This window comes from Bos mutus, chromosome X (assembly GCF_027580195.1).
Source record: "Bos mutus isolate GX-2022 chromosome X, NWIPB_WYAK_1.1, whole genome shotgun sequence".
NCBI lineage: Eukaryota > Metazoa > Chordata > Mammalia > Artiodactyla > Bovidae > Bos > Bos mutus.
In genome coordinates this window covers 80,213,098-80,240,282 of record NC_091646.1, presented here as the reverse complement: position 1 = coordinate 80,240,282, position 27,185 = coordinate 80,213,098, and the positions used below count along the sequence as shown (strand labels likewise).

At 36.5% G+C, this 27,185-nt stretch overlaps 1 protein-coding gene across 7 annotated transcripts in view; it reads right to left on the bottom strand.

The window, feature by feature from the left end:
• PHF8 (PHD finger protein 8) overlaps positions 1-27,185 on the bottom strand; it is a 97,803-nt gene that overhangs the window by 8,808 nt on the left and 61,810 nt on the right. For all 7 annotated transcript variants that reach the window (XM_070366295.1, XM_005888460.3, XM_070366296.1 and 4 more), the window contains one exon: positions 10,553-10,648. In XM_070366295.1, the coding sequence (XP_070222396.1) occupies positions 10,553-10,648 (96 nt within the window). The remainder of the gene's footprint in view (positions 1-10,552; positions 10,649-27,185) is intronic.

Below are 27,185 nucleotides of genomic sequence, written 5' to 3'. Positions count from 1 at the left end.
TTATAATGTCAACAATCTTGAATGAAAAAATAGTTATTCATCCCACATTTTATATAGGAATTGTATTTCAGGATACCCAAACAGCCCCAGATGATGAGCAAAAGCTCTTTACAGATGGCAGCTAATAAATGTAGAAGGAATAACAAAATTGGAAAATCACAGGTTTGACATTTCTCCAAACACATACAGATGGCCAATAAACACATGGAAAGATGTTCAACATCACTAATTATTAGAGAAAGGCAAAGCAAAACTACAATAAAGTATCATTTCACACCAGTCAAAATGGCTATCATCAAAAAATCTACAAACAATAGATGCTGGAGAGGATGTGGAGAAAAAGGAACCCTCTTGCACTGTAGATAGGAATGTAAATTGATACAGCCACTATGGAGAACAGTATGGAGATACTTTAAAAAAACTAGGAATAGAAAGAACTACCATATGACCCAGCAATACCACTACTGGGCATATACCCTGAGAAAACCATAACTGAAAAAGACACATGACCTCAATGTTCATAGCAGCACTATTTACAATAGCTAGGACATGAAACCAACCTAGATGTCCATCAACAAATGAATGGATAAAGAAACTGTGGCACATATGTATATAATGGAATATTACTTAGCCATAGAAAAGAATGAATTTTAGTCAGTTCCTGCGAGGTAGATGAACCTAGAGCCTATTATACAGATTGAAGTAAGTCAGAAAGAGGAAAACAAATATCACATATTAACACATATATATGGAATCTAGAAAAATGATACTGAGGAAACTATTTGCAGAGGAAGAATAGAGACTCAGATATAGAGAATGGACTTGTGGATACAGTGGGGGAAGGAGAGAGGGGGGTGAATGGAGAAAGTGGTGTTGACATATATATACTACCATGTGTAAAACAGATAGCTACTGAGAAGTTGCTACATAACACAGGGAGCCCAGCCTGGTGCTCTGTGATGATGACCTAAAGGGGTGGGATGGAGGGAGGGGAGGGAGGCTCATGAGGGAGGGGATATATGTATAATTATGGCTGATTTGTGTTATTGTATGGTAGAAACCAACACACACTGTAAAGCAATTTCCCCCAATTAAAAATATATTTTTTAAAAAAGAAAAAACCACAGGTTTGCAAGCCCTAATGAATGAACTGATTTTAGGGAACTGGATATTCAGATGGTACCAAAGTATTATCTTACGGATTACTTGCTAGTCTCAAAAGAAAAAAAAAAAAAGAATTTTACAATGGTGAGATCAGGAGTTCACCTCTTACTGTCACTAACAGCAAGATGGCAAACTTCATGCACCTCCTAAGTGTAATGTAATAGGAAATTTACAGCATCACCCGGGAGGTAGTTTTGCCACAGACCTGATGTCAAGTAAGCAGTTCATATTACTTCCAGTTTTCAAGAAACACAGAGACTTTTTAAAAATTAAATGACACTGAGGGCAAACAATCATCCTACAAGATAACTGGCTTGGTTTCTTTAAAGATACAATGTCACAAGGAAGCAAACAAATCTAGAAGGTGGAATGTGCTACAGGACAATTACACTAGTTTTTGTAACAATTCAACAGCATCAAACAAGAAAGGAAGGGCTTTCTCTGGATTCAGAGAGATTCAAAAAACAAGACAGCCCAATGCCATATGGACCCTGTTTAGACTCTGATGTAAACAAATCCACTATGAAAGTGCTTTTTTGTTAGACAGTTAAGGAAATTTGATTACAGTTAGTATTAGTAACATTGAGGCAAATTATAAAATTATTATATTGTTATGTATGATTACAGGACAGTGGTTATGTGAGCAAATGTATACTTTAGAGATGCATACTGAAGTATGTGGTGGAGTGGAGAGGGAGGGAGTGACACTATCTGGGATTTGCTTTAGACAGTTTTAAAAAAAGAAAGTTATAGATGAGTCAAATATAGCAAAATTTTTATAACTTGATTCTCAGTGGTGGATATATCAGATTTCACTTTTTTTAATTAATGAAAAAAATGTCATAGGAAAAAAAGAAGTGGTGGTACTATTGGATCTATATTTAAAGATTCCTTGGTTGGTTACCTATTGTTATTACTATAAAGGAGACTTTCTGTATAAGCAGTATGCCAATTCTAGAACAGGCAATTCAGGAGGGTGAAGTCCTTTTTTTAAAGGTGATGTTTTATATGTTTTAAAAATAATCTGGAGCCAACCTAGCAAAAATGCTACTGCATACTTTTCAGTCATGGATTCTTGGGTGTATTTTATAGTGTTCTCTATAGTTTTGTAGAGATTCCCTGGTGGCTTAGTGGTAAAGAACCCATCTGCAATATAGGAGATGCAGGTTCGATTCTCGGGTCAGGAAGATTCCCTGGAGAAGGAAATGGCAACCCACTCCAATATTCTTGCCTGGGAAATTCCAATGACAGAGGAGCCTAGAGGGGTCCATGGTGTTACAAAAGAGCAGGACACAGCTTAGCAACTAAACAACAACATAGCTTTATATGTGTGGTGGTTTTAAAACAAGACCCCCAATTCTTTGACATTTTTCCTATTAATAGGTGGGGGTGGTGTCTATGTTTCCTCACACTGAACCTGAGCAGACTCATTTGTAGCCTATAGAATGTGACAGAAGTGACACTGCATGACTTCTGAGACTATGTCAGAAAAAGCAACTTTAGTTTCTATGTTGCTTCTTGGAACACTCACACTTAAGAGCCCTAAGCAGCCACATAAGAAGTCTGATTGCCTTGAGGCCATCAGGCAGTGAGGAAGCTATTAACCGTCACATGCAGAGGTCACATAATGGCACTCTGCTTGGTACTTCTGGCCTTTGAGTCTTCCCAGCCCAGGCACCAAACATGAGTTAATGAAACTTCAGATGATCCAAACTCTTGATCATCCAGTCTTCAAATTATTCCAGCTGAGGTCCCAGACATCACAGAATAGACACAAGCTGTCCCCTTTGTGTCCTTTCCAAATTCCTGACCTGTTAACACATGAGCAAGTTATTTTAATCTGAAAAAAAAAATTAACCTCCTGACCAGACCTGGATTTTGGGGGGAAAACTATAAAAGACATCTCGTAGGGATAGTTGAGGAAATCTGATCATGGGCTAGGTTATTAAAAGATCTTAGGGAATTATTAACTATTAAGTAAAACAAAGGTAGTGTGGTTATGCAGGAGGGCATTCTTATTCTTAGGAGATACTGAAGTACTAAGGGGTAAGATACTATGTTACGGTGGCTGCACATTAAAGTGGCTCAGCAAAAACTATAGACAGATAGATATAGATAATGAAGCAAATACAGCAAAATATTACAACTGTAGGATCAAAGTATTGAGAATATGGGTGTTTATGTTCTCTCCTACATTTACACGTTTGAAAATTCTCATAAAATTTCAAATAATGAATAAGATTAAGTGGTTATAAAAAATAAATGAAATGTATAGTTCTTGAACAGATCCTGGCTTAAATAAGCAAATTATATAAGATATTTTTGATATAATTGGGGGAAATTTGAATAAGCATTTGGTATTAAATGATATTAGGAAATAAATGTTACTTTACTCAGGTGTCAAATAATAGTACTATGATTATAGAAGAAAAGGTCATTTTCATAGAGATGAATACTGTACCATTGATATTTAGTATGTCATGATGGAATGACATCAGCAAAAATAGCAGTTAAGGGGTTCCAAAATTTCACTTCTGCATGCACAGGGGCTGTGAGCATAATCTGGAAAGACTTGAGAAATACTAAGTACTCACATGTGGCTGACTTTGAGGCTCTGCAAAGCAGGAAGTGAAGGCTAAGGCAGAGTTGTAAGTTGGCTGCCTGAGTGCTGAAAGTATGTCCCAACATGCATACAGAGCCCTTTGTCAAGCCCTGGAAGATTTATTGGTTCCAGGCATTTAAGGAAATCACCATCCAATTATTAGCTGACCACTAAGCTAAGTGAGTAGAAACTTGTACGTTAGTGATTTTTCTGAATAAATTCTGTAAATAAATAACAAGTAGCAACAAAACAAACCCTAGGGATTGAAGTATGGAGTACCTGATTTCCAGAGTTGCTGCCACATTAAACTTAAACGTTTAGTTTTCAAAAATATTTAGAAGATATGCAAAGAAACAAGAAAGGGTAGCAACACACAGGGAAAAAGTAACCAAAAAAAACCCTCCATGACTTTCTAAACAAAGTTCAACCTACTAGACAAGGACTTTATACCACCTATTTCAAACATGTTCAAAGAGGTAAAGGAAATCATGTCTAAAGAACTAAAGGAGAATATGAGAATGATGTTTCACCAAATAAAGAATACCAAGAAAGGGACAAAACATAAATAGGAAGCAAATGGATATTTTAGAGTTGAAAAGTAACTGAAATGAGAGTTTCACTAGAAGGTTTCAACAATAGATTTGAGTAGGCAGAAGGAAGATTCAGTGATCTTAAAGAGAGGTCATTTGAGATTACCCAGTCTAATGAGCAGAAAGAAAAAAGAATGAGGAAAATGAGCAGAGCCAAAGGGATCTGTGGGATGTGATCAAATTTATCAACATACGCATATAGGAGAGACAAAAAGGAGTGAAAAGACTATTTGAAGAAATAATGGCTGAAACATTCCCAAATTTGATTAAAAAAACTAACCTACATATCCAAGAAGTTCAACAAACTTCATGACAGATAAACTCAAAGAATTTATATATCATAACCAAAGACAGAGGATCTTGAAATCAGCAAAAGAGAAGTGACTCATAAAAGACTTACAGTTTACTGATCATCAGAAACCATGGAGTTAGATAAAAAGCAGTAGGATCACATAATGAAAATGCTCAAAGAAAATCACTGTCAACCAAGAAATCTAAATCCAGCAGAATTATCCTTCAAAAAAGAAGAAATCAGAATATTCCCAAATAAACAAATACAGGACTTCTCTGGTGGTCCAGTGGTTAAAGACTCGACACTTCCAAAGTAGGGGGTCCAAGTTAAATCCCTGATGGAGGAAGTTTTGCATGCCACACAGTGTGGCCAATAATAATAATAAATGATCACTCTTAAAAAATGGCAAAAAAATTTCACAGAGTTCATTGCTAGTAGGCCTGCCCTATAAGAAATACTAAAGAGAGCTCTTCAGCTTAAAATGAAAGGACACTATACAGTAAGTCAAATCCGTATGAATAAAATGCACTAGTAAAGGTAACTATATATGTAAATATACAAGGAAGTATAAACATATTTTTGTTTTATCTCATTTTTTCCTCCTAATTAAAGACTGTTGCATAAAACAATTATTATAACTCTATGCTCTTGGGCACACAATTTAGAAAAATGTTATATTTAATTTGTGACAGTAATAACATAAAGGTTAAAGGAATGGAACTAATATACAGCAGCAAAGATTTCATATACCATTGAAATTAAGTTGATGTTAATCTGAATTCAAACTGTATCAATTAAGATATTAATGTTAATCCCTAGAATAATCACTAAAAAAACAACTCAAATATATATAGAAAAGAAAAAAATTAAAATGGACACTAGAAAGTAGTTTGTAAACACAAAAGAAGGCAGAAATGAAGAATTGAGGAACAAAACAGAAATAAAACATAGAGAAAACAAACACAGAAATGTGAACCCTACATTGTCAGTTATTACACTGAGTACAAATGAACTAAATTTCCCAGTTAAAAGGCACAGATTGGCAGAATGGATAAAAAACCATAATTACTATATGCTGTCTCCAAGAAACACAATTCAGATTCAAAACTATACTAATATCAGAAAAAATAGACTTAATTGCTTAAGAAAAAGACTGTTACTAGAAACAAAGGACATTTTATAATGATAAAAGGGTCAGTAGATCAAGAAGGTATGAGAACTATAAACACATATGCACTTAACAGCAGAAGCCCAAAATACATGAGGCAAAAACTGACTGAATTGAAGGGAGAAACAGATAATTCAACAACAATAGCTAAAGATTTCAATATCCTACTTCCAATATTCTAATGGATAGAACAATTAGACATAAAGTAAGCAAGGAAACAGAAATGTCCTGATGTCTGAAATTTCCCATAAAATGCTTAAAAAAAAAGGATGAAGCAAATATAGTAAAACATTAGTTGTTAAATCTCAGTAATAAGTATATGAGTATTCATGATACCAGCCTCTCTAATTCTGTGTATATTTGAAATTTTTCATAGCAAGAATTCTTTAAACACAAAGGAAAAAATATTCACTATTCTTGTAACCATTTATTATAGAAATATAGTATATTTAAATCTTAAAAGGCTAATTTCCTTTCATCATATCTGTTTACTCTCTTAAATTAATTTTAGAATGAGTTCCCCACAAAATTCCATTAGGATTTTGATTTAGGATAGTGTTAAGTATATATATTAATTAAATGACCCTTTATAAAAATCAGTCTTTATAATCAGACACATGCTATAACTCTATTTATTTAGGTCTTCTTATATGTTCCTCCAGAGAAGGCAATGGCACCCCACTCCAGTACTCTTGCCTGGAAAATCCCATGGACAGAGGAGCCTGGTAGGCTGCAGTCCACGGGGTCGCTGAGGGCCGGACATGACTGAGCGACTTCACTTTCACTTTTCACTTTCATGCATTGGAGAAGGAAATGGCAACCCACTCCAGTGTTCTTGCCTGGAGAATCCCAGGGACGGGGGAGCCTGGTGGGCTGCCATCTATGGGGTCGCACAGAGTTGGACACGACTGAAGCGACTTAGCATATGTTCCTCAGTAATGTTTTGAAGTTTCTTCACATAAGTCTCACACATATCTTAAGATTATTCTTGGGTATTTTATATAATTGTTGTTATTGTCAATAGGATCTTTTTTCCCCCCTCAGTGTATTATGGTTATTACTGATACTGGCAATTCCTGATTCTTAGATATGTGGCTTATATGCAGAGATTACCTAATTTATTAAATTCTCATATTAGTCTTAGTTGTTTTTCAGCTGATTCCCTTACATTTTTCTAGTTATACAGTCATATCATTTCTTTCACTTGTCAAATACTTATTATTTCCCATGTGCCAGGCACTCTGCAAGTTGCTACAGATATAATGATCAGGATTGCCACCCTTACAGTGCCTCATATCATAATTTGGTCTCTTAATTTCTAATAATTATAGTTCTTATTTCTGCTTCATTCCTAATTACGCTGTCTAGAACTTCTACAGTAGTGCTAAATAACAGCAGTGATGATGGGTATATTTGTCTTATTCCTCATTTTAAAGAGAAAATCTTTAGTAGACTGCGTCAATCTACTTTGAAAATGTGATAAAAGTTATTGGCTTTCTCTTTAGAGAAATATACATGCATATATGCATATTTATATAAAAAATACAGTCGTGTTAATTATCTGCTCTCTGAAAAGGGAAACAATGGATAAGATCACATTTTGACATAGAAATATTCATATTTTTTATGTAGAATGAGGAAAAAGTATCATAAATAAATTATATATATTTGACTACTTCTTATATATAAAGAGGGCCTCTGAAAATCTTGAAGACCTACATGAATAAATGAGAAAAAAGTCAGACATGTAATTTACAAAAGAAGAAATTCTAATGCTAATATGAACATATAGGAAATGTCTAATCAAAAAATTGAAATTAAATTGGTGAAATATTATTGTTTGCCTGTGAATCACCAAAGGTCAAAAAAATACCATAATAGAGACTGCTTGTTTTCAACTCAGTATCATTCTCTCTTTCTTGTTTACTAATAAAAAATTTAACTTCGTGGAACAACTTAGCTAATTGGTATCTAACTAAAAACTATACTTCCTGGCCTTTTTAGCAGATAACATTGGCCATGACACAATTTCAGCCAAGGAGATTTTTTTTTTAAGTAGAACTTAAAACTCCTTGGGGAGGAATGCCCACCAGGCCTATTCCTTTCTCCTTTTGCTCTTCCTCTTCTTCCTAACTGCAACTCAGACCCTTCCACTGGAGGGGATAAGCACTCACTAAGGATGCCTGAGAGGTTTCTATTACTCATAGGCAAAGACTATTCTTAGCTATATGCTCAATGCCTATGAGGATTCATAAACAAATACTCTCACACATGGCTGGTGGGAGTGTAAACCAGTAAAACCTTTCTGGAAAACAATTTGGTAATACACATCAAGAGCTTTTAAAACATTCATATTAACAAATTATATTGGCAAGAGTGTAGGGAAACAGGCACACTCATGTATTGCTTGTGGGAGTATAAACAATGTTCAACATGTAATTGTTAAATGAGAAAAGTAAAGGCACATAACAGTATATAAAGTATGCTTCCAATTGAGTTAAGGGGTGAAAGAAAATATATACACACATTTACATGTATATGTATAAACTATGTCTAAAAGGATACACATGAAACTGATAACAGCAGTTGACTCCAGGTGGGGAATTGGAAGGCTGTGGAACAGGGGTGGGAGGGAGACTTTTGACTTGGCCCTTCAAGAGTTTCATGGGAATCACTTTTGACTTGGCCCTTCAGGAGTTTCATGGGAATCTATCCTAAAGCATATAAATAGAGACACACTTACAGAGAAAAACGTTCACTCCAAATGTTATCACTAATTGTAAAAATTTGGCAATTGGCTAAATGTCCCATATTAGAGAGGTTAGGTAAATTAGGTATATTCATGGAATAGAATATTTTGTAGCCATTAAAATACTATTTATAAATAATGGCATAGGGATATGTTTATGATATAATATCCAAAAGGCCAGATATATTTACTGGTTTTCAATTTTTACAGTCAACTTCGAGTCAACATGGAGTATTAATTACAAGACAGTGTTAACAACCGTGACAATATAAACAAAAATATACAGCTTATAGAAGGTTGGAGAAAGAAAAAAAGAGTAGCAGCATTAATATACACATCTTAGACAGTAGGTAATCAAGAGAGACTGACAAAAGCCAATGGAAGGAGAAATAGAGATTAAGATAATAAATCAAGAAATGGTAGTATAAACCCTATTATCTTGGGTTTTGGACTCAACTACCAGAAAAATGAAAATGACAATGTTGCCTCTCAGGCATGGGATTGGAAGTAGGGAAAGCAGAGGTAGACCACTGCATTTCATCCTAAACTCCTCTGTATTATTTGCTACTAAATATAGACATTATTTTGATTAAAAGGCAAAAGAAATTTTAAAACAGGATATATGATTGTGCTTTCAACCATAAAAAGAAAAATGCATAAAAAAAGACTAGAAGGAAATATAGCTGCTTCTGGGTAGCAGAATCATGGGTGATTTCTTCTTTACCCTTTCCTCGATTTACTGTATTTTCCAAATGTTCTATTATGCTAAAAGCCAGAAAGTATAGGAGAAAATAAAATCATAAAAGAGGCCTCAAGGAAGAAAAAAAGAAACATTTGCTGACTGACTCACTAAGAGAACACTTCCCAGGACTGTCCTGCCTGCCCACTCCCCCAATCCTAAGCAACTACCAGAAAGGTCAAATAAGGCTGGGTGGGGACACAAGGCCCTTTATTTCCTAGAAAACCACAGGGATACTGGAATGTTAGTACCCTCTATGGCAGGCTGTTGCAATAATGGCTCTCAATTTGTTCACATGTCCTTGTATGCCAAGGAAGACACTGCAGCTTCCACTCCCAAGAAACAGAATCTACTTCTCCACTTTTGGAATCAAAGCTTGGCCATGTTACTTGCTTTGACTAATAGGACAATAGAAAACAACACAGCAGAGGCTTGCAGAGTGCTCGCACATTGGGCTTATCCTCTCTTGCTCCTGGATACCCTTCTCCTACCATGTGAAAAAGCTTAAGCTGACCTCCTCCTGGTGGATGAAATACCCCCTGGAGAAAGGCCCCAGCCACCCCAAATTAGGTCCCAGACACCTGAGGGAGATCTTTTTAGACCATCCAGCCCCAGGCAATCTGGTCCAGAACTAGAATAATAGTTCAATCAATGTACAGAATCATGAGAAACAATCAACTATTGTTGTAAGACACTAAGTTTTGAGTGGTTTGGCTAACTGACATACCATCCACTGTAAAAACCACCCAACCAGTGAGATGAATACAATTGTTTTATTACCCTCTAAATTCCATATTCAACTCAACAATCATTTTTCCTTTCTTCCTCAGAGGTGGACTCTCAGCCAGTATAGGTGACAATCTAAGGAGTCTTGGGCCTTGTAGAACTCAACAGTCAGCAGAATTTTCCTCCTTTGACAACAATATTATTACGAAAAGGCTTGGATGATGGTAGCTGAATGTTCTCAGGAGCCTTTGACTGCTTGCTGAAGTCTGTTCAAGGTCTTCCTCCTTTCATCTCAAGCCATATAATATCAAAAGCAACATGCTCCATTACCTCTGGCTTTGCTGATGTGAGTACATGAACTCTGTGTCTTACTGATCATTTTTGTTTCAGTACCTAACACAGTACCTGGCATACAGCAGATACTCATCAAATAAGTGTCTTCCTATATTAAATGTCCCACCTAGCCAGTCTATTTCCCTCCCAACTGCCCCCACAGAGTTTAAGGACAGAATACTGGATCACCTTTAGGACTCCATGGAGCATCATCTGAATTCTTCTTTTTCTTGTGTCGAGATTTCAAAGCAGGGTCATCATCATCAGACTCCAGGGAAGGGTAAACTGCGTGAGAAGGAAAAGCAGGATAAACTGAGATCTCATCCAGAATAGTGACAACAGAATGATACCTACCTGGGCTCCTCCCACTCCCCTACAAGTGGACCCTTTACTTAATCCATACTCAACTGTAGGAACTCCTGAATATGTCACATACTTTTCATGTGTTTCTACTTTGTGCACCCTTACTGCAAATGTTTTTCTCCCAGCATCATCTAACTCTGATTTCACTTGTCCAACAACCATTTAATGAATAACTTCATGAGTTGCTGCTGCTGCTGCTAAGTCGCTTCAGTCGTGTCCAACTCTGTGCAACCCCAGAGACGGCAGCCCACCAGGCTCCCCCGTCCCTGGGAGTCCCCAGGCAAGAATACTGGAGCGGGTTGCCATTTCCTTCTCCAATGCATGAAAGTGAAAGTGAAGTCACTCAGTAGTGTCTGACTCTCAGCGACCCCATGGACTGCAGCCTACCAGGCTCCTCCGTCCATGGGATTTTCCAGGCAAGAGTACTGGAGTGGGGTGCCACTGCCTTCTCCAACTTCATGAGTTAATGACCCTATAAAATTCAGCTTTAGATTCACTTCCTAAATAAGCTTTCCCTCTCCTCTTAATCTCTTTCAGATGCCTCCTCAACTCTCCATAGTATCCTGTGTATACCTCTATTGGAGTTGTTACATAGTATTTAAGAGATAATTAGTAAATCTGCCACCTCTAATTTACTGTGAGGGCAAGGATATGTATTATCTGATTTTAAACTAAGGGAGCCAAACACAGTGTAGAGTAGCTGCTCAGTAAGTGTTTGTTAAATTAATGGAAAAAGAAGTGCCTCACACATTCATGCAAAGGAAACAAAAAGACCACTTAGGCTGAACTGGGAACAAGATAACTGGAATTGAATGATGTGAATGACAAAACACACACATATATTTTATCCTATACAAATACATACAAAAACCTAGTTTTATCATATATATACAACATCTATATGATTTAATAGGAAGAAAGTCTAGAAAGGTCCTACTGATGAGGTTACTCTACTGCTGCTAAACCTAAAAGAAAAGCAAAATGAGAGTGAAAATTTCTTCTTAGTGAAAATTTCCTCCTAATTTTCCCATTCCTACTAAGGATCAGCTTCAAACTTCTCTAGAATTCTACTTCATCAGAGAGAGGAATCCACTCTCACAGTTCTTTCCAGATGGGCCTCTCTGTAGGAAAATGAGTCTGTTTTTCAGGCCTTCTTCCTTGAGCAAAGAAGTAAAACCTCTGCCTCCTGACTCATTAAATTTTTAAAAAATTTTATTAATTGTCCCTAGAAAGAAAAGACTACTGGTAACAGAGTTGTTTGACAAAGGTTCCATCCCTACTAGCCTAATGGCTGTCAATGTTGGGTTTGTCGATTATTTCATTGAGTTTGAAAGGTTTTTTCCACCTAAAGGAAAGTAGAAGTGCGGTATGGTAGAAAGACCTCGAGTTTCAGGATTAGACAATTACTTTGAAATTTGGACTGACACACTAGCTCTGTAGCCAAGAACTTCTGTAAGTCTCACTACCCTCAACCATAAAATTGAAATAATAGATGCTACCTGCCTTGCAAAGTTCTGAGGACTGAGAGATCATAAGGTATAAAGTAATATACAAAAGGAAATCTACTCTAAGGTTCATGTCTTAGTCAAGATGAAATAAGATGTAGATAATAATTCATTTCAGACATTTAAAAAATACAAGTTAAAATATGCATATTAAAAATATGAGGGTGGGAGGAGTGATGCCCCCTCCAAAAATGATGGAATTGGGAGCTCCAAGGATCTGTTTTTTATTGAAGCAACCATTAGGGTGTCAAAAACTTATATAATAAACTTTTGGGTGATTCTGTAATCCAATCAAAAACTTACAACAACAAAAGGAATGTTTAACAAAGAAAAAACCTGCTAAATTAAGGAACTTATAAAAATTCTTTCAGGAAACCTCAGCTGACTGCTGAGGCAATGAAATGGATACTTCAGTGACCACACACAACAAGAACACAGTATTTGCAAAAAATCATTTGTAAATTCATTAAGTAAATAGATAATTGTAGCTCACAATAAGCAATAACAGTTAATCTCTAGGGAGAAAGGAAAGTATGATTTCCAGTTATCACAGTATATTATTCAAAAGGTCCAGGTTTCAACAAAAAAATTTATAAGGTATGCAGAGAAACAGAAAAGTATGTCCCATTTATAGAAAAAAAATTGATAAAATTTATCCATGAGGAAGCCTGGACATTAGACTTACTATACAAAGACTAAATCAATTGTCTTAAATATGATTAAAAAAATAACCATGTCTCAATTTAACAAGAGACTATCAATCAGGAAATAGAAAATATAAAAAGAAACCAAATAGAAGTTTTGGAGTTGAAAAGTACAATGGCTTGAATAAACAATTCACGAGAGGGATTCAAAAGCAGATTTTGAGTAGGCAAAGACTCAGCAAATATGAAGAAAAAATTATCTAATCTGATGAGCAGAAAGAAAGAAAAAAGAAAAATGAACAGAGGTAAAGGGACTGTTGGGACACTATCAAGCTTAACCAACATATTCATATGGGAGTGTCAGAAGGAGAGGAAAGCATGAAAAAGGCAGAATAACTACATGAAGATACAATGACCAAAAACTTTCCAAGTTTTATGAAATACATGAAAATATACATCTAAGAAACTCAACAAATTCCAAGTAGGATAATCTCAGATATTCACACTGAGATGAATGATATTTAAACGGTCAATAGACAAAGACAAGGAAGAAGAAAATATAGAACTACTTTGTCAAAAGAAAGACGGGATTTTAAAAGTGTATAAATACACCTCAACATGTTACCCAGAGTGTTAACTGGGTTATGGTATAGAGTTGCCAGACTTAGCAAATAAAAAATACAAAACATCCAATGAAATTTAAGTTTTAGATAAACGGCAAATATTTGTTTTTAGAACAAGCATGTTCATGCAATTATTTGTTGTTTATCTGAAATCCTAAATTAATGGGAAGTTCTGTAGTTTATCTGGCAGTGCCACATGGGGGACTTTGTTTACTTTTTTTTTTAATGATAAACGCACTTTAATTTTGAAATAAAAAGGAGAACTTACTAGAGTTCTGCTTTGTGTAAGAAAAAATAAAAGAAAGACAAAGGAGAGGATCTTGAAAGCAGCAAGACAGCACAATAAAACAACCAATTTCTCATCATAAACAATGAAGGCCACAAGACAGTGAGATGATATATTTTAAGTGCTGAAAGAAAAAACTGTCAACCAAAAGTATATCTGGAAAAACAATTCTTCCAAAATGAAGGCAAATTAAGACATCTCAAGTAAACAAAGGCTGGGGTAGTCCATTAATAAATCTGCCATTTAAGAAATGCTAAACAAAGTCCTTCAGAGTGAAATAAAAGGACATTTGAGAGTATAGAAAAACATCAATAAAAGCAACTACAGAGGTAAATATAAAAGTCAGTATTGCTGTAGTTGTGATTTCTAACTCTTTTTTTCTACATTATTTAACAGTTCCAATGTATAAAACAGTAACCATAAGTCTATGTCAAAAGGATCACAATGTTTAAAGATGTGATTTGTGACAAAAATAACATACATGGGTGGGAGAGCTATATAGAAGCAGTCTTTGTATGCTATAGAAGCTGGATTGTATTAATTCAAACTAGATTGTTATAAAGTTAGAATGTTAGTTGTAATCCCCAGGGTAACCACTTTTGAAAACTAAAAAGCATAAAAAAGGAACTCAGTGAGTCAATTTGGTATACCATCCTCCAAATATCAATTAAATATAAAAGAAAGCAGTAACTTAGGAAATGAGGAACAAAAAAATTTAGACATATTGAAACAAATAACAAAATAGCATAGGTAAGGGCCTAGATCTGATAGACAGAGTGCCTGATGAACTATGGAATGAGGTTCGTGACACTGTACAGGAGACAGGGATCAAGACCATCCCCATGGAAAAGAAATGCAAAAAAGCAAAATGGCTGTCTGAGGAGGCCTTACAAATAGCTGTGAAAAGAAGAGAAGCGAAAAGCAAAGGCGAAAAGGAAAGATATAAGCATCTGAATGCATAGTTCCAAAGAATAGCAAGAAGAGATAAGAAAGCCTTCTTCAGCGATCAATGCAAAGAAATAGAGGAAAACAACAGAATGGGAAAGACTAGAGATCTCTTCAAGAAAATTAGAGATACCAAGGGAACATTTCATGCAAAGATGGGCTCAACAAAGGACAGAAATGGTAGGGACCTAACAGAAGCAGAAGATATTAAGAAGAGGTGGCAAGAATACACAGAAGAACTGTACAAAAAAGATCTTCAAGGCCCAGATAATTACAATGATGTGATCACTGACCAAGAGCCAGACATCCTGGAATGTGAAGTCAAGTGGGCCTTAGAAAGCATCACTACGAACAAAGCTAGTGGAGGTGATGGAATTCCAGTTGAGCTATTTCAAATCCTGAAAGATGATGCTGTGAAAGTGCTGCACTCAATATGCCAGCAAATTTGGAAAACTCAGCAGTGGCCACAGGACTGGAAAAGGTCAGTTTTCATTTCAATTCCAAAGAAAGGCAATGCCAAAGAATGCTAAAACTAACGCACAATTGATTCATCTCACACATGAGTAAAGTAATGCTCAAAATTCTCCAAGCCAGGCTTCAGCAATACGTGAACTGTGAACTTCCTGATGTTCAAGATGGTTTTAGAAAAGGCAGAGGAACCAGAGATCAACTTGCCAACATCCGCTGGATCATGGAAAAAGCAAGAGAGTTCTAGAAAAACATCTATTTCTGCCTTATTGACTGTTCCAAAGCCTTTGACTGTGTGCATCACAATAAAGTGTGGAAAATTCTGAAAGAGATGGGAATACCAGACCACCTGATCTGCCTCTTGAGAAATCTATATGCAGGTCAGGAAGCAACAGTTAGAACTGGACATGGAACAACAGACTGGCTCCAAATAGGAAAAGGAGTGCGTCAAGGCTGTATCTAGTCACCTTGCTTATTTAATTTCTATGCAGAGTACATCATGAGAAACGCTGGGCTGGAAGAAGCACAAGGTGGAATCAAGATTGCCGGGAGAAATATCAATAACCTCAGATATGCAGATGACAAGAGGAACTAAAAAGCCTCTTGATGAAAGTGAAAGCGGAGAGTGAAAAAGTTGCCTTAAAGCTCAACATTCAGAAAACGAAGATCATGGCATCCGGTCCCATCACTTCATGGGAAATAGATGGGGAAACAGTGGAAGCAGTGGCTGACTTTATTTTTCTGGGCTCCAAAATCACTGCAGATGGTGACTGCAGCCATGAAATTAAAAGACGCTTACTCCTTGGAAGCAAAGTTATGACCAACCTAGACAGCATTTTCAAAAGCAGAGACATTACTTTGCCAACAAAGGTCTGTCTAGTCAAGGCTATGGTTTTCCCTGTGGTTGTGTATGGATGTGAGAGTTGGACTGTGAAGAAGGCTGAGCGCTGAAGAATTGATGCTTTTGAACTGTGGTGTTGGAGAAGACTCTTGAGAGTCCCTTGGACTGCAAGGAGATCCAACCAGTCCATTCTGAAGGAGATCAGCCCTGGGATTTCTTTGGAAGGAATGATGCTAAAGCTGAAACTCCAGTACTTTGGCCACCTCATGCGAAGAGTTGACTCACTGGAAAAGACTGATGCTGGGAGGGATTGGAGGCAGGAGGAGAAGGGGACGACAGAGGATGAGATGGCTGGATGGCATCACTGACTCGATGGACGTGAGTCTGAGTGAACTCCAGGTGTTGGTGATGGACAGGGAGGCCTGGCGTGCTGCGATTCATGGGGTCGCAAAGAGTCGGACACGACTGAGCAACTGAACTGAACTGAAGTCCTTCCATACCAGAAATCACTTTAATTGTAAATGGTTTAAACTCATTCTTCAGAACTTCTCTGGTGGCATACTGGGTAGGAATCTGCCTGCCAATGCAGGGGACACAGGTTTGCTCCGTGGTCTGGGAAGATTCTACATGCTGCAGTGTGGCTAAGACCATGCACCACAGACCCTGCACCACAAATACTGAGCCTGCAAGTCACAGCTATTGAGCCCGCATGCTGCAGCTACTGAAGCCTGCATGCCTAGAGCCCATGATCTGTAACAAAATAAGCCACCACAATGAGAAGCCCACACACCACAATGAAAAGTAGCCTCACACTCACCGCAACTGGAAAAAGCCCGCACAAAGCAACAAAGACACACTGCAGCCAATAAATAAAATTAATAAAAAAAAAATTCACCCTCCAAAAGGCAAAGAAAGATAGACTCGGTCAAAAACAGGATTCAACTGTATACTACATATGAGAGATTCACAGTAGGTCCAAAGAAACAATTAGGTTGAAAGTGAAAGGATAGAAAAAGGTATCCCATGCCAACAGTAACCAAAAAGAGAGCTAGGGTAGCTATACTAATATCTGGCAAAATAGAATTTAAGTACAAAATTGTTACAGGAGATAAGGAAGGGTATTACACAGTAATAAAAAGGTCATTCAACCAAAAACATATAAAGCAAATATTGACATACTTGAAGGGAGAAACAGTTCTATAATAATAGTTGGCAACTTCAATACCTTACTTTCAATAGTGAATAAGACATCCAGATAGAAGATCAATAAAGAAATGGAATACTTGAACAACACTATAAGTCAACTAGACCTAACCAACAAATACAGAAAACTTCACCCCAAAACAGCAAAATATACATTTTCCTCAAGTATACATGGATTATTCTCCAGGATAGACCATAATTTAGCCTACAAGTCTCAATAATTTAAAAGAATAAAATCATATAAAGTATGTTCTTCAAAAGCAATGGAATAAAACTAGGAATCAGTAACAGAACTGGAAAATTTATAAACTGGTGAAAATTGAACAATATACTCTGAAAAAAATCAATAGATTAGAGGGAAAAAATCAAAAGTTAATTTTTAAAAACTCTAAGAGGAAGGAAAACCAAAACACAAAACTTATGGGATGCAATAAAAGCAGTGCTCAGAGAGACATTTATGCGTGCAAATGCTTACAATATTAAAAAAGAAGAAAGATATCAAATCAGTAACCTAATTTTACACCTTAAGAAACTAGAAAAAGAACAAACTAAATCTGAAACTAACAGAAGGAAGGGAATAATAAAGATCTGAGCAGAGATGAGTGAAATAAAAAAAGAAAAACAGAATCAACAAAATCAAAATTTGGTTGCTTGAAAGATAATCAACAAAATATGCACATATTTAGCTAGACTAACAAAGAAGAAGAAAGAGAAGACAAAGATACTTGAAATGAGAAATGAAAGTGGGGACATTATTGCAAACTTTACAGAAATAAAAAGGATTATAAGAAAATACTATGAACTGTATGCTAACAAATTAGATAAACTATACAAAATGACAAATTCCTAGAAGCACACAAATCACCTAAACTGACTGAAGAAGTGGAAAATCTGAACTCACGTATATTAAGTACAGAGATTGAATAAAAAATCAAAAAGCTTCCAACAAAGAAAAGTTAAGGTTATTTGATGGTTTCACTGGTGGTTTCTCAGTTCAGTTCAATTCAGTTCAGTCACTCAGTCCTGTCTGACTCTTTGCAACCCTATGGACTACAGCACTCCAGGCTTCCCTGTCCATCACCAACTCCTGGAGCCTATTCAAACTCATGTCCATTGCGTCAGGGATGCCATCCAACCATCTCATCCTCTGTCGTCCCCTTCTCCTCCCGCCTTCAATCTTTCCCAGCATCAGGGTCTTTTCCAATGAGTCGGTTCTTGGCATCAGGTGGTCAAAGTATTGGGGTGTCAGCTTCAGCATCAGTCCTTCCAATGAATATTCCGGACTGACTTCCTTTAGAATTGACAGGTTGGATCTCCTTGCAGTCCAAGGGACTCTCAAGAGTCTTCTCTAACACCACAGTTGAAAAGCATCAATTCTTCAGTGCTCAGCTTTCTTTATAGTCCATCTCTCACATCCATACATGACATTTAATGATTTCAATCCCTGTCAAACTCTTTCAAAAAACAGAAGAGGAGAGAACACATGCTAACTCATTCTATGCGACCCTGATATCAAAGCCAGAAAAAAGATGCTACAGGAAAGGGAAACTACACATTAATATGCTTTACGAATACTGATGTAAAAATCCTTAACAAAATACTAGCAAACCAAATTCAGCAGCCTATTAAAATAAGTATATGCTATGACCAAGGGGGATTTATCCCAGGAATGCAAGAGTGGTTCAACGTAAGAAAATCAAACAACCTAAATGTCCATCAATAGACAAATGAATAAAGAAAATGATACACATACAAATGAATGAATACTACTCAGCCAAAAAAAAAGAAAGAAATCCTACCATATGTGAACTGAAGGGCATTATGCTAAGTGAAATAAGTCAGATAGAGAAGGACAAATAATATATGATCTCACTTATATGTGGAACCTGAAAAAGAAATCCCAAACTGATAGAAAAAGAGATCAGATTTGTGGTTACCAGAGGCAGCAGGTGAGGAGTAAGGGAATTGGATGAAGGTGGTCAAAGGCACAAATATCCAGTTATAAATAAATAATGTATAAAGTAACTTCAGACCAAGGAAAATTAGCAGGGATGAAAAGGGATAGAAAAGAATGATAAGATGGTAAACATAATGACAAGAAAACAAAGCAATCTTTAAATGTGGATGCACCTAACATCAGAGCTTCCAACTGTACAAAGCAAAAACCGATGGAACTAAAAAGGGAAACAGATAAATTCTCAATTATGCTTGGAGACTTCAACACATCTCTCTCAGTAATCAAGAAAATAAGTAGATGAAAAATCAGCAAAGATACAGATTATCACTAATCAACAAGATTAAATTGAAACTGATAGAATATTCAACCCAACAGTAGCAGAATATACATTCTTCTCAAGTTTACAACACAAAATTATCAAGATAGACTAAATCCTATGTGAAAAAAACAAATCTTAATGAAGTTTAAGTGAAACCAAAAACTGTTCTTTGAAAAGATCAAATGGATAAGATGCCAACAAGAACGACAATAAAAGATAAAAATTACTAACATTAAGTATAAAAATGAAAAAGATAACATCAAATTAAAAATATCACTAAAGACCTCACGGACACTAAAAGGATAATAGAGGAAAACTACAAACAGCTCTATGCTCATAAATTCTACAACTTAGCTAAAATGGACCAATTCCTTGAATACCACAAACTATCAAAACTTACCCAAGACAAAATAGAAAATCTGAATAATTCTATATCTACCAAAGAAAATAAATCCATAGTTAAAACATAAAAAGAAATCCCTAGGCCTGGGTGGTTTCACTCAAAAATTCTACTAAACATTTTTTAAAACCCACTAATTCTACATTATCTCTTCTAGAAAATAGAGGAGGAACATTTCCCAACTCATTCTTTGAGGCCAGCACTGATTGCCCTGATACCAAAACTAAAATATAAGAAAAAAAAATTATAGACCAATATCCCTCATGAACAAAGACACAAAAATCCTCAGTGAAATACTAGTAAATCAAATCCAATAATATATAAAAAGAATAATACATCATTAGCAATTAAGGTCTATCCTGTGATTTTAATTCTGTGATATTTGAAAATCAATCAATGTAACCTACAATCTTAACAGATTAAATGAATAAAACAACATGATTATATCCATTGGTGGAATAAACACATTGGGAAAATTCAACACTCATTCATAAAAAAAAAAAAAAAAAACAAAAAACAGCAAAAAAGGAATGGAAGTGAACTTCCTTACCTTGATAACCTACACAGATAACACCGTATTAGTAAAAAGATGATTTCTCCCTTAGATTGGAAACAAGGCAAGGGTGTTAGTTCACCCTCACCACATTGTGCTTGAAAATCGTAGCCAGAGCAAAAAGGCAAGAAGGAAAACAAAGATTGGAAAGAAAGGAATAAAATTGTCCCTACTTGCACATGACATGATCACAATCATCTAGACAAAAAAATACAAAGAATATACCAAAAAAGAAGCTATGACAAACCTAGACAGCATATTAAAAAGGAGAGACATCACTTTGCCAACAAAGGTTTGCATAGTCAAAGCTATGATTTTTCCAGTAGTCATGTATGGATGTGAGAGTTGGACTGTGAACAAAGCTGAGTGCCGAAGAATTGATGATGCTTTTGAACTGTGGTGTTGGAGAAGACTCTTGAGGGTCCCATGGACTGCAAGGAGATCCAACCAGTCCATTCTGAAGGAGATCAGCCCTGGGATTTCTTTGGAAAGAATGATGCTAAAGCTGAAACTCCAGTACTTTGGCCACCTCATGCGAAGAGTTGACTCATTGGAAAAGACTCTGATGCTGGGAGGGATTGGGGGCAGGAGGAGAAGGGGACGACAGAGGATGAGATGGCTGGATGGCATCACTGACTCAATGGATGTGAGTCTGAGCAAACTCCAGGAGACAGTGAAGGACGAGGAAGCCTGGCATGCAGTAGTCCATGAGGTCACAAAGAGTCAGACATGACTTAGTGACTGAACAACAATTCCAAAAAAATTCCTAGAATAAGTGAGTTTACCAAGGTTGCAGGATATAAAGTCAATATAAATCAATCATATTTATATACACTTGTTGTTCAGTTGCTAAGTCGTGTCTTTGTGTTTTATATACATATACACACACACACACACACACATTACACTAGCAATAAACAATTAGAAACCAAGGGTTTAAAAAGGTACCATTTACAGTATTTGCAAAAAAAATACAGAACTCAGGGATAAATCTAATAAAAAAAGCATATGCAGGATCTGTATGCTCAAAACTATGAAACGCTGATGAAATTTTTCAAAGAGTAAATATGGAGGAACATATCATGCACACAAATTAGAAGATTCAATATATCTAAGGTGACAATTCTCTTGCAGTCCTTGTGTAAAATGTTTCAGTGGTCCCTCAAAGAGTTAAACACAGAATTACCATAGGACTGAGTAATTCTACTCCCGGGTATATGTCCAAGAGAAATGAAAACATGTGCCCACACAGAAACATGCACACAAACATCTATAGCAGCATTATTCATAACAGCCAAAAGGTGGAAATAACTCAAATGCCTATCTGCAGATGAATGGATAAACAAATGTAGTATATCCATACAATGAAATACTACTTAACCATAAAAAGGAACAAAATACTGATACATCCTATAACTTGGATAAACCTTAAAAACATTATGGTAAGTGAAAGAAGCCAGACACAAAAGATCACATACTATATGATTACTACTATATCATATATCCGTAACAGGCAAATCCATATGGACAGAAAGCAGATTAGTGGTTACCAGGGGATGAGATGAGTGGGGACATGGGACACAATTATTTAATGGATCCAGGATATTTTTCTGGGGCCACGAAAATATACTGGAAACAGAGAGAGGCTGTGGTTGCACCACACTGTGAATGCACTAAATATCACTGAACTGTAAACTTTAAAATGTTTATAATTATGTATTTCATGTTTAATTATATATACATATATATATGTTTAGCTATATATTTCACCTTAATAAAAAATAAAGATCACAATTCTCTCTGAATTGATCTATATAGTTAACATAATTCCAACCAAAACCCTAGCAGAAATTATTGTAGATTCAGACAAACTGACTCTTAAATTTTATGGAAAGAAAAAATTGAAGACGTTGTATTACTCGATTTTAAGAATTACTATAGGGCTTCCCTGGTGGTCTAGTGGTTAAGAATCTGCCCACCAATGCAGGGGACACAGGTTTGACCCCTGGTTAGGGAAGATCCCACAGGCCGCGGAGCAACTAAGCCCAGGTGCCACAACTATTGAAGTCTGTGCACCTAGAGCCAGTGCTCTGCAACAAGAGAAGCCACCTCAATGAGAAGCCAGCACACCACAACAAAGAGTAGACCCAAATCTCCACAACTGGAGAAAGCCTGTATACAGCAACGAAGACCTAGTGCAGCCAAAAATAAATAAATCTTAAAAAAAAAAGAATTACTATAAAGCTTCAGCAATCAAGACAGTGAAGTTTTGACAAAGGGATTGATAACACAGATCAATGGAAAAGAACAAATCAGAGACAGAACCACACAAATATGGTCATTCCACTTTTGACAAAGGTACAAATGCAAGTTAATAGAAAAATAAAAATTAAAAATCTTCTTTTCAAGAAATGGTGTTGGAACAAGTGGACACCCATATGCCAAAAAAAGGTTCACCCAACCTAAACATCATATGTTATGTGAAAATTTAGTCAAAATGGAACACAGATAGAAATGCAAAACCTAAAACCATACAGTTGTTAGGTTAAAAAAGGAGAAAAGTGCACCCTGAGTTTACAGAAAGAGTTGTTAAAAAGAAGCATAAGCCATGAAAGATAAAACTGATAAACTAGACTTTCTAGAATGTGAACGTGTTTAAGAAAGCCATAAGAGAATGAAATACAAGCCACAGAGTGGGAGAAAATATTTGCAAATCACATACCTGACAAGAGACTTGAATCCAGACTATACAAAGAACTTTCAAAGCTCAACAGTTAAACAACCTAATTTTTTAAAAGGCAGTAGTTGTTCCAAGTGTCTGTTTAAAGACATTTCAAAAAAGAGTATATGAGTAGCAAATAAATACATGAAAAGATGCTCAACATAATTAGCCATTAGATGAGCCACAAAATGAGGTATCACCACACACGTATTAGGATGACTAAAATAAGTGTACTAACAATACCAAGTGCTGGTGAGTATGCAGAACAATTGGAACTCTCACATATTTCTGGTGGGAATGTAAAATGGCACAATCACTGGAAAACAGTTTGGCAGTTTCCAATAAAGTTAAAGCATCTACTGCCCACACCGTTCAGGAATGCTATTGCTAGGTCTTTACCCTAGGGAAACTCATGTTCACCCAAAAGCCTCACACAAATGTTCACAGCAGCCCAATTCATAATCACCCAAAGCTGTAAATAATCCAGTGTCCTTCAATGGGTAAATTAATAAACTGTGGTAGAGGAATTTCCCTGACAGTCCAGTGGTTAGGACTCTGTGCTTCTACTGCAGGGGGCAGGGGTTTGATCCCTGGTCAAGGAACTAAGATCCTGCATGCCACATGGCTCACCCAAAATAAACAAAATGAAACTGTGGTAGATTCATACAATTCTTCAATAAAAAAAGAACAAGCTATCGATATGTGACAACATGGATAAATCTTAAAGGCATTAGGCTAAGTAAAAGAGGTCAGTCTCAAAATATTACATACTGTGTAATTCCTTTATATGACATTCTGGTAAAGGCAAAATCACAGTGATGGAGAACAGTGGTTGCCAGGAGTTAGGGATAGAGGGAGGGCATGACTACTAAGGGATAATATAAAGGACTTTGGAGGGGTTGTGTTCTACTCATTGTGGTAGTAGTGGTGATTGTGGTGGTTACAAGAATCTAAGCATGTGTATATCAACAAAGCCAATTTTATTTAAATGTTAATTTAAAAAATAAAATTAAAAAATATTTTATCAAAAGGGCAGACTGAAAATAAATGAACAGAGCTTTCAACTCAAGATGTTGTACAAAGTACATTAAGAAAAAGGAATAAAATAAAGCCAGAAATTGAGTGCAAAGTTGCTTCAGTCATGTCTGACTCTTTGCTATCCTATGGGCTATAGCCCAACAGGCTCCACTGTCCATAGGATTCTGCAAGCAAGAATACTAGAGTGGGTTGCTGTGCCCTCCTCCAGGCAATCTTCCTGACCCAGGGACTGAACCTGGGTCTCTTTTGTCTCTTGCACTGGCAGGTGGGTTCTTTACTACTAGCGCCACCTGAGAAGCCCCAAATACAGTTAATTTTAAGACAGAAATATCAATTCTAAATCAGTAATTCTATTAATACAAATCACCATTAGCAAATTAAGAGAAAAACTATGTGTTTATATCAAAAGGTGCCCCCCCAAAATTTGATAAAACCTAATTCCACTCCAGTTTTTAAAACAAACAAAAACCTCTCTAACTAGATAGAGACTCCCCTGAACTTCATGAGAGTAGTCTACTGGAGACCTACAGAGCCCTATATATTGATTGGATAAACACTGTCAACATTACCTGTAAAGTCAGAAACAACATAAGGATGCCTCTACCACCTGTAATAAAACTAGGAAAATCTAGAGGTATAAATACCAGAAAGAAAGGGGGTGTTATGGGATAACTGTGTCCTCCCTCCAAAATTCGTATGTTGAATTCCTAACTCTTAGTACTTCAGACTATAACTGTATTTGGAGATAAGGCTTTGAAAGAGGTAATTAGATTAAAATGAGGCCACTAGGGTGGGCCCTAACCCAATCAGACTGCTCCCTTTTTAAGAAGAGATTGGGATATACAGAGGGACAATAGGAGCCTGTATGCATAGGGGATCACCTCGTGAAAATGTAGCAAGAGGGAGATCATCTGCAAGCCAAGGTGAGTCTTCAGGAGAAAGCAACTCTGCTAATAATTTGATCTTGAATTTCTAGCCTCAAGAACTGTGAAAAGAATAATTTCTATTGTTCTGTGGGCTTCCCTGGTAGCTCAGCTGGTGAAGAATCCACCTGCAATGCAGGAGACCCTGGTTCAATTCTTGGGTCAGGAAGATCTCCTGGAGAAGGGATAGGTTACCTACTCCAGTATTCTTGGGCTTCCTTGTTGGCTCAGATGGTAAAGAATCTACCTGTAATGTGGGAGACCTGGATTTGATCCCTGGGTTGGAAAGATTCCCTGGAGAAGGGGACGGCTACCCAGTCCAGTATTCTTGCCTGAAGAATTCCATGGAGAGAGGAGCCTGGCAGGCTACAGTGCATGGGATTGCAAAGAGTTGGACATGACTGAGCAACTTTCACTTCACTTCACTTCCAGCCATCCAGTCTGTGGTATTTTGTTATGGCAGCCCTAGCAAACTAAGATAGGGGACATAGATCACCTACTTCAAGAGCCCAAGACAATTACCTAAAAAACTAAACTAACAGAACTAACAAGAGTATAGTAAGGTAACACAGGAACAATATAGAAAAATCAACTATTTTCCTGCATACTAGCAACAGCCAATTGGAAAATATGATAGATAAAAAGTGCCATTTTCAATGGGAACCAAACTATAAAATAAAATACATAGTAATAAACTGAAGAAGAGATATACAAGAAAGCATGAATAGAGCCAGACCGTGTTTGAAAACAAAAGGACAAGATGGCCTGTTTTGTGACTATTCAAAGGTAAATGGCAGAATGACAGCAATGTCATCTAGAAGTTGCACTGGTTCAAAAGCAATTTTCCCTGGCATGTTGTTTTTAACCAATTAGTGGTAAGTTTTCTCACATTTCAGAGAAAACCTATATATGAAGATCTACATATAAAAGCTAAAAATCCTACAACAGTGCCTCCTATCAGGAAGGGCAAATGGTGGCTTTGTTTTCTACAAAATTAAGTGCCAGTGGGCGAGGAGGATGGTGGAAAGTGCACATGAAGCAAGTTGTGAAGACACTTCTCCCTGTGTCTAAAACCAACAACAAAGACTGCTGATGACTAGGCTCTAGATCAGATTTTAATTTAATGAAGTTGCTATCTATCTTGAGCAAATACCCTCAAGAACCTACTTCTAAAAGAAGCCCAGGCAGAGTTTAAGGCTACAAAGGATCCACTGATTACCCAGTACAGTACTGGGTGCAAATGCAAATGGGTTCAAACTGGGCAAGGATTACTTAAGGTAATCTTATTAAGGTTAGTTCCCCTAACCCTAATCCTATTGGTCAATGTGATTGCTAAAGGTAGGATGAGTAGCCAGGGAAACTTGGTAACAAATTAAGACTAATCACAGTTCAACCCAGACATAATGGGCTTGCTGAACATCCTTGTTCTCCTTAGGTCCAAAGCAAGTTCTGCAGAGGGGATCTGCTCTACCAGACACAAGGCCTGTAGTAACTAACCTATGAGGTAGTGCCACAGGAATGGACAAATTGGTTTTATGGAACAGAGTACTATTAATAACATCTAACACACAGCACTTATTATGTGCTGGGCAATATTCTAATTGCTTTACGTATAATTCATTTATTCCTCACAACAATCTAAGAGGTAAATACTATTATCACAGAGAAGTTAATTAGCTTGCCCAAAGTAATATAGCTATTTAGCAATAGAACTGGGAATAGAGCAGAAAAACAAATTCAGGGAATTCCTTGAAGTCCAGTGGTTAGGACTCTGTGCTTTTACTGATGAGGGTATGGGTTCAATCCCTGATCAGGGAACTAAGATCCCACAAGCCACTCAGCATCTCATCCCCTAATTAAAAAAAAAAAAAAAAAAAAAGGAAAGAAATCCACACATATAAGGAAATTTCGTTTAAGACAGAAGAAGAGCTTCAAATCAGGGGATAATTGATGAACTAGTCAATAAATGGTTATTGGGGCAAATGACTATCCGTGTGGAAAATAATAAGTTAGATTCTTACCTCCCACAATT